The sequence below is a fragment of the Malaya genurostris genome, chromosome 2 (genome assembly GCF_030247185.1).
Source record: "Malaya genurostris strain Urasoe2022 chromosome 2, Malgen_1.1, whole genome shotgun sequence".
In the NCBI taxonomy this organism is placed as follows: domain Eukaryota; kingdom Metazoa; phylum Arthropoda; class Insecta; order Diptera; family Culicidae; genus Malaya; species Malaya genurostris.
Genome location: NC_080571.1, coordinates 12,059,631 through 12,070,153, shown reverse-complemented (window position 1 = coordinate 12,070,153; position 10,523 = coordinate 12,059,631). Strand labels below are relative to the sequence as shown.

At 39.9% G+C, this 10,523-nt stretch overlaps 3 protein-coding genes across 3 annotated transcripts in view; 2 read left to right on the top strand and 1 right to left on the bottom strand.

Annotated features, from left to right (window-relative positions):
* The first annotated feature begins 3,239 nt into the window (after positions 1 to 3,239).
* LOC131428265 (microfibrillar-associated protein 1) lies at positions 3,240 to 5,024 on the top strand. Its single transcript, XM_058592065.1, has 3 exons — positions 3,240 to 3,404; positions 3,456 to 4,146; positions 4,203 to 5,024. Exons 1-3 carry the CDS (start codon positions 3,335 to 3,337, stop codon positions 4,933 to 4,935), a joined length of 1,494 nt encoding a protein of 497 aa, XP_058448048.1. The 5' UTR covers positions 3,240 to 3,334; the 3' UTR covers positions 4,936 to 5,024.
* LOC131426886 (uncharacterized) overlaps positions 4,970 to 10,523 on the bottom strand; it is a gene marked incomplete at its 5' end in the record, with an annotated part of 18,535 nt that continues 12,981 nt past the window's right edge. The window contains 3 exons of the mRNA XM_058589637.1: positions 4,970 to 5,108; positions 5,178 to 5,351; positions 7,510 to 8,440. Coding sequence (XP_058445620.1) covers positions 5,013 to 5,108; positions 5,178 to 5,351; positions 7,510 to 8,440 — 1,201 coding nt within the window. The remainder of the gene's footprint in view (positions 5,109 to 5,177; positions 5,352 to 7,509; positions 8,441 to 10,523) is intronic.
* LOC131428266 (protein disulfide-isomerase A6 homolog) lies at positions 5,741 to 7,504 on the top strand. Its single transcript, XM_058592066.1, has 2 exons — positions 5,741 to 5,900; positions 5,967 to 7,504. Exon 2 carries the CDS (start codon positions 6,075 to 6,077, stop codon positions 7,389 to 7,391), a length of 1,317 nt encoding a protein of 438 aa, XP_058448049.1. The 5' UTR covers positions 5,741 to 5,900; positions 5,967 to 6,074; the 3' UTR covers positions 7,392 to 7,504.

Sequence of the window (10,523 nt, the reverse complement as noted above, 5' to 3'; positions counted from 1 at the left end):
TTGTAGCAGACCCTGTCAGCTTGGAGCGAAATCAATTTTCAGTTCAGCAACGCCATCGCACGGCATCACATTCAATATGTCATGTCAATTGTATGGGTGCGCTGCTGCTATTTTGGTGCGCACGAATTTGACATTTTCATCTGTTAATATGGTGTCTTTACTTGTAGTTTGAGGAAAAGAATCTCATTATCCTTAGATTTAGATATCTTTTTGTCCATTTTCTCACGGATTCCCAAAGTAAACGGTTGACAGTATTGAAGAATTGTACTAAGCTTTGTACTAAGCGATGGTGATAATTTTTAGATTTTGCTTGAAGATTCGAACAAAATGCAGGGTTTTCATTTTTTTTTCTTATGAATCGAAAACTAACATACAAAACGTGTGAAAATTTGGTAAAAAAATCGATCATTAATGATTCAGTAACTTTCCGTGGTATGTTTGATTGATATTTATGGAGAAATCGTGACATGAAATACCAAATTCGAAGAAGTGAGGTTGGGTACTGTTTTTATATCTGGGATATTCTTCGTTTTTTGGGTTGGATTTTGATAATAATTGATAAATTATGATAAAAAGTTTTATGACTAGTCTATTTACTCATGTTTTATCATCTGAATCAAATCTGTATGTGAACTGAAAATTTCGAATTTCATCCGAGTTTGTCAAGAGTATAGGACAATTTGAAATCATATATTTGATGACAACACGTGAATAATCGTTTTTCTTACCTATATTCGTAAGGTTTTGCCATCTGCATTCTTTCAAACTCAAGTAAATTGAAAAATTCGTCAAATTTTTTTCTAAATACATGGGATATGTCAAAACAATCACCATAACGCTATCTCGTGGTGACCATGCTGATTGGATTGTTCAATTGACACGAGGCAAAGACATCATATTAGCAAGACATCCAGCTCTCACATTTCCCGAACAAATCATTGGCAACACCCTTTTTTGTGAACATGGCGCCCTCAGCCGAATTCGCATCGAATCTTGTACATAGAAGTAGGCAGAGATGCCATTTATACAGATTTATCTGTATTAAACAGATTTTTACATACGCATACAGAATACAGATTTGATACAGATTTCATAAATTTAATACAAATCTTCCAAAAAGCAAAATAAAAACTTGTCCGTATGAGCAATCTATTAGTATATGTTTGCAGTGACGAGAAGCAAAGTCTTGGTCTCATTGAATCTACCATTGTACAGCAATAATGTGTTGAAATATCATCTTTTAACATCATTTTATTGTTGAAAGTTAATTTTGTTAGTGAATACAGATAAATACAGATTTTTTATAGAGAGTAATACAGATTTCCTATGAAAATATCTGGCATCTCTGGAAGTAGGGGAGAGAAATGTCAATTTTGTGCGCGCCAAAATAGCAGCACTGCGCACCGATACAATTCTCGATGAACATTAGAAAAGGTCCCAAGTGCAACTGACAGATTCTCTTTATTTATTTACTCTTTCAGTTGCTGAACTGAAGATTGAGATGGTTTCAAGCTGTGAGGGTCTGGTCAAAGACATCATATTAACAAGATATCCAGCTCTCACATTTCCCGAACAAATCATTGGCAACATCCTTTTTTGCGAACATGGTGCCCTCAGGCGAGTTCGCATCGAATCTTGTACTTAGAAGTAGGGAAGAGAAATGTCAAATTCGTGCGTGCCAAAACAGCAGCACTGCGCACCCATACAATTGACATGATATGTTGAATGTGATGCCGTGCGATGGCGTTGCTGAACTAAAGATTGAGATCGCTCCAAGCTGACAGGGTCTGGTCTGGTTCAAGAGAGCTGTGCGCCGATCAAAATCGTCAACATCGGCGGCTGAAACGTCTTTTTGACCAGCGGCGGCGGCGAATCGGCGTGACGCTATTTCCTGAAAACATCGGCGGCGGAGGCGGCGCGATTCGGCGTAATCAATTATAAACATATTAAAAATTTTAATATTGATTCACACAGGACAATTTCTCTATCTTATTGTTTTGTCGACCTACAATCAACGATCCTAATGTTTATGTGATCCATTAAAGCCAACGTAGTGAATGGAGATGGTAAATGTTTTCGAATGCATCGAATTAGAGGAGAAATTGAGATGAATATAAGTGCGATATTTGGAGATGGTTGACTATTGTTTAAATAAATATTTCATTCATATACAAAGGATTTTTTTTATTATGAGCAAGAAATATGAAGTTTTATTCGGAACTATTTTTCAAATCGCTTTTTACATAGTTGATAATTATCATGTATAAAAATCGTTTTATCAACTCAAAAAATAAGTATATCTTTTTCGTACGTATGTAATTAACATAAAATCGATTAGGCGCTCAAATACATTCAGATATCAAAAATAATATCAAATTAACAAATTCAAATTTTAATTACTTCACATTTGTAATGATTTCTCATAAAAACGGGTAAATTCATTTGAAAAGTCATAGTAGAAGTAGAAGAAAATGTTTTTACTTTGAGTTGGTAACGTTGATCTTAATCTATTGTGCGAAAACTAACATTTATTTAGAATGGATCATGAAATTTTGTTCAATACCATTTTTCAAATGCCCGGAAATAACAAATAAAGTATCCAAAATAAATGGTACTCGATCACTAAACATTCTAGTACCTGAGAAATCAACACTACACTGGTTTCTTAAAAAAATGTTAATCGGAAAAAACCTAACATTATTTATTTTTTTCGGAAGAATCCTCCTTTTTTTGGTTCCATTTTTCATTTTCAGATGTCGCGACCGATAATGTGCCAATAGCTCAAAACCTTTCAAATAAAGACAGAAAATAGGCTTTGAATCAAATGACATTGGTTTCGGTTGACATCGGTAGTACTGATTTTCAGTATAAGTAGGAGGAAAGTAACTGTACTGTAATTTTCAATGAATTTTCATGAAAACTGTAAACAATTTTCCACATTGATGAAATCATTCTTTCGGCTGATGTAGTATTATCGGCGGCACGATTAAAATGTGATAACCGGCGCGCTGATCATCTTTTTCTTAAATTGGCGGCGTGTCGAAATTATCGGCGGCGGCGGCGTGGCGCGGCGGCGTGGCGCGGCGGCGCACAGCTCTAGGTTCAACCTCTTCTTTCGCTGTTAGTACATAATTTCATACTCAGTGGTGCTGCGGTCGCTTGAGAGTAAACGTGTGATATCCGAATGGCTGGTTCGGGAAGTTCACGCTAGTAATACGATTGTCAAATTTCTTTCATTTTCTTTGTTTATGTCAAATCTTTATTGATTTGGTCGAAATCGTTTGTAAAACATTTTTCAATTCAGGATAACCAGATTACATAGAAATTCCTCACAATGAATAACCAACCGACAATTTACGGAATCCAGAGTACGGCTGGTGCCATTCCAATACGGAATACGAAAGGTATTGCAAAAACTGTCATTTTACTGGGAATTCTAACAAAAATTTTCTCAGGTGAACTGTCTATGCAAAAAGTAAAAGTCCATCGATACGTGTCGGGAAAACGTCCGGAATATGCCCAATACGCTAGTAGTGACGAAGAAACCGACGACGATGATTTCATGGATAATCGTCGGGCAGCTGCAGCAGAAGAACTGGTCCGAGAGCAGCGACGTCGCGAAGGTTCAGCTGAAGACAATGATACACTTCCGGAAGATATTGATGATCCCAGAATCCGTCGTTTGCAAGCCATTCGTGCTGCCGAATTGGAAGAAATCGAACGGGAAAGACGTGAGCGGCATCGGGTGATTCATGAACCGGAATTGGTTCAATCGGAAGAAGAAAATGATGATCAGCAAGAGGACGAATCGGTTCCGAATGATGATTCTAGGATGATGCACCAGAAGCAACGACATCGCCCCGAGGAATCGGATGACGACGACGAAGAAGAAGAAGACCAGAATGAGAATGATGAAGACACTGGACTGAGAGTTCGACGGCTCTCCGTTGGTTCCGAGTCGGAATCCGATACCGAGTTGAGTGACACTGAAATTGAACGCCGACGACAGATGCTGAAACTGAAAATGCTGCAACAGAAAAAGGAAGAAGAAGTACTGCAAAAAGAAGACGAAGGCCAGTCCGATTCGTCGGAGTCGGAAAGCTCGGAATACGAAGAAACCGAAAGCGAAGAAGAAAATGAGCCAAGGTATTTTGTATTGATATAAAGTCTGCTACGATATTTTATTACTAGTATTTTTGTAGATTGAAACCTCTATTCGTCCGTAAGAAGGATCGAACTACCGTTATAGAAAAGGAGAGGGAAGCGAATAGGCAGAAGCAATTGGAATATGAAGCCAAAAAATCTGCCAAGGAACGTCGACGTCAAACACTGAAATTAGTCGAAGACAGCATAAAAAAAGACATGGAGAAAATTAAAACGGATAACGAGCCGAATTTGAACGACGTCAACACGGATGACGAAAATGATGAAGTTGAATATGAAGCATGGAAGTTACGTGAACTAAAACGTATCAAACGAGATCGCGAGGAGAAGGAAGCATTGGACAAGGAGAAGATAGAAATTGAACGGTTGCGTAACATGACGGACGATGAACGTCGCCAGGAGCAACGGCTTAATCCGAAACTTATCACAAACAAAACGGTCAAGGGCAAGTACAAATTTCTTCAGAAATATTACCACCGTGGTGCTTTCTATCTGGACAATGAGGATCAAGTGTACAAACAGGATTTCTCAGCGCCCACGCTGGAAGATCACTTTGATAAAACCATCCTGCCGAAGGTTATGCAAGTTAAAAACTTTGGACGCTGTGGAAGAACCAAGTACACACATCTGGTGGATCAGGATACAACGAAGTTCGATTCACCGTGGTTCAACGATACGGCCAACAATGTCAAATTCCACAACGAGCGGGCCGGAGGAATGCGGCAAGTTTTCGATAAACCATCGTTGCACAGAAACAAACGGGACATGTAAAATATTTTTATTTTTCTCTTAGAATTAACATTTTAAAAACATTTATCGTAGTAATAAGAAATATATATACCAGCATTCTATTGGGTTGATTTAGTGTTTACGAAAATTTGCATGTTTCGAGAAAGAACTCCCAGCAAAATGATAATTTTTTGTTGACTTTCCTCGTCCAGATCCTGCAGTTATGATGAAAAACACTTTATTCTATATGCCATCAATGAAACGGATTAGAGCATTTTACTTACCACCAAGCAATCCTGTAACAGAAGAAGTTTACAGCCTTCCACTGAGAGAAGGCTTGTAAAGAACAACAAATGTGCCATGGCCAATACACTTTCAGTGGACGATCCAATGACGGTTTGTTCGTCATTCACGAAATCTACCGAAAGGCCCACGGTGTTGTTGATGCTGAAAATATCCTGTGACAGTAAATAGAAGGAAAGAAAATTTAGTTTTTCACTAGCATTTTGACGTCGATAAAGTAGATAAGTAGATTAAAAATAGCCTGCTGGAAATAATTCGTGCGAAAACAATTTCCAGAGGCGTAGGAGCAAGTGAACGATTTTAGAAAAACCTGACAAATGTTTTAACATGCATGTTGACAGATGAGGGACGTCGACTGAGTCATACTCGAATCTAATCGAAATGTTAACTATTGTAACAACATTCTGAAGCTAAATACTTTTGTTTGTTCAATTTTTAACAAATTATTAATTTAAATTTCTGCAGCTCTGAAAATATACATGCATATGGGTGTGTGTGAGAGAGAGGGCGGGTTTGCTAAGTTCATCTGTGTTCATTTTTTGACAGAGCAGCCATATTGACAACTTCACTCGAAAGAACCAATCCCGTTCGACCAGATCATTATTTAGCTGAACGGAATCAGCGTTAACTGCATTTACGGATTGAAGCCCAATTTCCGCGTAGGTTTTCCTTCATTCAACTACAAATAGTGTACTCATAACAAGGTAATGGACATTTCAGAGCACGTATGTTCGTACAAAACCGTAATAACAGTAAATTTACTTTTTCAGTGATAACCGGCAAGCCGGTAAGGAAAAATACATTCTTCCCGTCGTCGAGCGTAGGAACGCACAGAAAAGACTGATTAGAACTAGCATACACAAGTAGGAAGAAAAAGAATGGGTACGTCATCACTGTGGATTGCCATTGGTTTGGTGGTTTGTTTGATCGATTCCGGTTTGACCCTCTATTCATCGGGTGACGATGTGATTGCTTTGACCGAAAGCAACTTCGACCGGAATGTAATCCGGAGTGACGAAGTGTGGGTGGTGGAATTTTACGCTCCGTTCTGTGGACACTGTCGGAATCTGGTGCCGGAATACAAGAAAGCAGCCACTGCTTTGAAGGGAATAATTAAGGTCGGTGGCATAAACTGCGAAGAAGAACGGGGTCTGTGCGGTCAGCATGGAGTCCAAGGGTATCCTACCATTAAAATTTTCGGTGCCAACAAGCGATCCCCGGTCGACTATAACGGACAGCGAACGGCCAAGGATATCGCGGAGGCAGCGCTAGCGGAAGCAAAGAAGAAAATCAAGAACGTTCTTGGAGGTGGTTCCAGTGGATCGTCGTCTGACAGTTCGGGCAGTTCCGATTCCAAAGATGTGATTGAATTGACCGATTCGAATTTCGATAAACTGGTTTTGAACAGTGACGACGTATGGTTGGTTGAGTTTTTTGCACCCTGGTGTGGACATTGCAAGAATCTAGCTCCTCATTGGGCGAAAGCCGCTACCGAACTAAAGGGAAAAGTGAAGCTGGGAGCTCTGGATGCTACTGTCCACACAATCAAAGCGCAACAGTACGGCGTGCAGGGATATCCAACGATTAAATTCTTCCCCGGAGGTTTGAAGGATCGCGATGCGGCACAAGAATACGACGGAGGTCGAACTGCTTCCGACATCGTAAACTGGGCGATGGAGAAGTACACTGAAAACATCCCGGCTCCGGAGATTGTGCAGTTGACTTCGGAACAAGTCTCGAAGGAGACATGCCAAGATAAACCGCTCTGCGTCATCTCGGTTCTACCGCACATCTTGGACTGTGATGCTGCCTGTCGAAACAACTACATCGCCATTCTCAGTAAAATGGGCGAAAAGTATAAGAAGAAACACTGGGGATGGCTGTGGAGTGAAGGCGGTGCTCAGCCGGAAATAGAAAACACCCTAGACATCGGAGGATTCGGCTATCCGGCAATGGCTGTTGTTAATATTAAGAAAATGAAATACTCGCTTCTGCGGGGATCATTCTCCGAAGAGGGAATCAACGAGTTTTTGCGAGATCTCTCGTTTGGCCGAGGACACACCGCTCCGGTGAAAGGTGCTGAACTGCCCAAAATTCATACCATCGACGCTTGGGACGGAAAAGATGGTCAACTGCCAGAGGAAGAAGACATCGATCTGTCCGATGTGGAACTCGACGAGAAGGATGAATTGTAAAAGTGGTAATCGTAATTACAAACTTAGATTTATAAGGTTAGTGCTTAATAACGTACTTGTCACTGATGTCTAATAAAGCATTTGATTCAATAAAAATAAGCTAAAATAATACACTTACATGCTTTGATCTATCGTCCGAGGCCGGATCCGAATCTTCGTACTGAAAATTTAATCTGAGCGTTCCTGGTTCCCTTAGAAATGCCGGCATTCCCGACATTATCTGAGTAATCATGCGGAGTTTGATGACAATCAACTTTTCGATACAAGGTAGAGTCATGTTGGATAAGTGTAAAGTTCGGTAGGCGTTGGCCAATCGTTCGTCTTCGTACAAAAGTTGTAGCTTAAATTTCATCCCAGCAATTTGGTACTCCTTGTAAGCTGGTTGAGTATTCTTGTCATATAGTTGTTTTTTGTATCGATAAAGTCGACCGAGATCACCTTTTTGCGATGTCTTTTCAAGATGTTTTACATTCACTTGGGTCCCTTTCAGCTGATTGCACAACTCCTGATAGAATCCGTCAATTTCCCTCAAACGATTGTGAAACGTCAGCAACTCATACTGGGACTCAATCGATTCACGTTCCAATTGGTCCAGTTTGTTCAAAAGTGTGAATCGGTCCAAATCTGCTGTCTCGATTTGTAGTAGATTCAATTTTTCATGCAAATCCTTCCCGAAATTACTCCAGACTTGTACTAGTTGCTGGTTCAGTTCCGGAAACATTGAAAAATGACGAAGTGCTTTGGCATGAAGTACCAATTCGCGTAAGGCTCGCAACTCATCCTTAAGGTCGATCAACTTTTTGCTGTAAGTAACTTCGTTGCGGTGTAAATTTTGCTTCATGGCTGCTAAAGAAGCCTGCTGATCGTCTAAGATCCGTTCATAGCTAGCGATATCCTGAAATTCGACCTTTGTAATCAAATCGTGCAAAGAATTCCACGATGCCAGCTGACACTCAATGCGAATCGAAGCCTTCCGCTGATCGTTCAGCAGTTGCAGGTTTGCTGGAAGTGTGAACCAGTCGCCATAGGATTGATGTAGTTCTTCAAATCTGTAAAAAATAAAAAGTAAAACCATTTTTTTAATCCACCTAATGGTGTAATGATGCGTTTCTCATATTACTTATATTTTCAGAAACATCACTAGAAGATTCTATCACGAATATTTTTTCAAACTTGAATAAAATCAACCAAAACCTTTTCAATATGTAAACAGTTATGACATGTTAATATAGATTTAAATATGGCAGCCCTGCACGCTATACATAATTGAACAAAGCACGCTGTGCGCTAGGCGGTGCCGTTTTCTTCTTCCTTACCAGCACATACCGATACCAGTTTTGCATAATTTTGTATGACAGTTTGAAAGTTTTGAGACTCATCGCCCTATAGTTTCGGAACCGGAAGTCAGATCAGGATGAAATTGCACAGTATTTTTAAGACACTAAGAGCTTTAATTTGAATCATGAATTGTGAAAATCGGTTCAACTGTTGCTGAGAAATTGAAGTGAGTTCCGTTTTTGGAGATTTTCTTTGCTATTATCGGTGCTTTCGGAACCGGAAACTGGGAACTAGTAGTCCCAAAGTAGATTTATATATCCACTAACTAACAAGGTCTGCCAACTAGATTTGCATCTTATTGCATCTTTGTAAAAATCGGTTAAGAAATTTCCGAAAAAATGAATGCGCATTTTCTCATAGATCGCCCTTGTAGTTCCGGAACCGGAGCTTGGATAAAAATAAAACTCAAAAGCGAGCTATGCGACCATAAGACCTTTCATTTGAATCTGAGTTGGCAAGAATCGGTTAAGCCATCTAAAGACTGTCCCAGAAAGTATGGACGCAACCAAAAACCGCTGCCATTTCGCAATAGTTCAGAATCTGTCAATGTTTATGGCTGCGTTCTGTTGTTTACACTCTTCTCTAACCACTTGTGCAGTTGTTTATTCGTTTTCATTAGTTTGCTTCGAAATGCGTGGATTTTCAGCAGAACAACGTCGAAAAAATGGTGCACAGAACGCGGACTGTCACTGAGAAAGATAGCAAAAATGGAAGGAGTAAGTGAAAAAGCCGTGAGAAATGCAATCAGGAAGTTCGGTGAGGATAACACCATTGAGGATAATCCGAAAACGGGTCGAAAAGGTCCTGCTCAGTTGGATAAACGTATACTGAAGGCGTTCGAGCAAAAGAAGGAGGTTTCAGTTCGGTATGTGGCAAAAAAGTGGGCACTTCGAAGCCAAATGTTCTTCGTGCTAAAGAACGTTTGAATCTTCGAACCTATAAGAACCAGAAACAACCAAAACGTAGTCCGAAACAAGAAGCATCGATCAGGCCGAGGGTTCGAAAGCTGTACAATACGATTATTGCTGGAAATTTGAACTGCATAATCATGGACGACGAAACCTACGTGAAACTCGATTACAAATCCTTGCCGGGACCACAATGCGAGAAGGGCAAGTGTTAAACCAGTCCGAGACATCGATTGAAGTCGAAAAATTTGGTAAGAAAGCTATGGTCTGGCAAGCAATTTGTTTCAATGAACAGCGAAATATACATCAAGGAATGTTTACAAAAACGACTTCTACCCATGATTCGAAGCCACAAAGATCCTGTTGTCTTCTGGCCAGATCTTGCTTCTTGCCACTACTCGAAATCAACGGTGGAATGGTATACTACCAAAAATGTCACTTTCGTCCCAACAGATATGAATCCACCAAATTGCCCACAACTTCGACTAATTCAGGAATTCCGAGCATTAACGAAGGCACATCTTAGGAAACATGTCTCGGCAGCCGAAACCATTCAACAGTTCGGAAAAGATTGGAAAAAAGTGTCAAAACTTGTCGTCAAGAAGTCTGTACGGAATTTAATGAGGAACGTTCACAAGAAGGTGCGCCAGCTAGTCTACAATGGCTAAGTAGCAAATGTTGAGAATAATATTCTGTTGTTGTAGTCTAATATTATCAGTATATGGAATAAAATTTGAAGATCTATCACTTGTGAATTATTTACAGCGAAATCAAAGTGCGTCCATACTTTCTGGGACAGTCTTTATGAGAAAATCGGGTGACTTTAATTGTCACATACATACAGCCACTTTGTGATCTCGACGAACCGAGTCGAATCGTATATGAC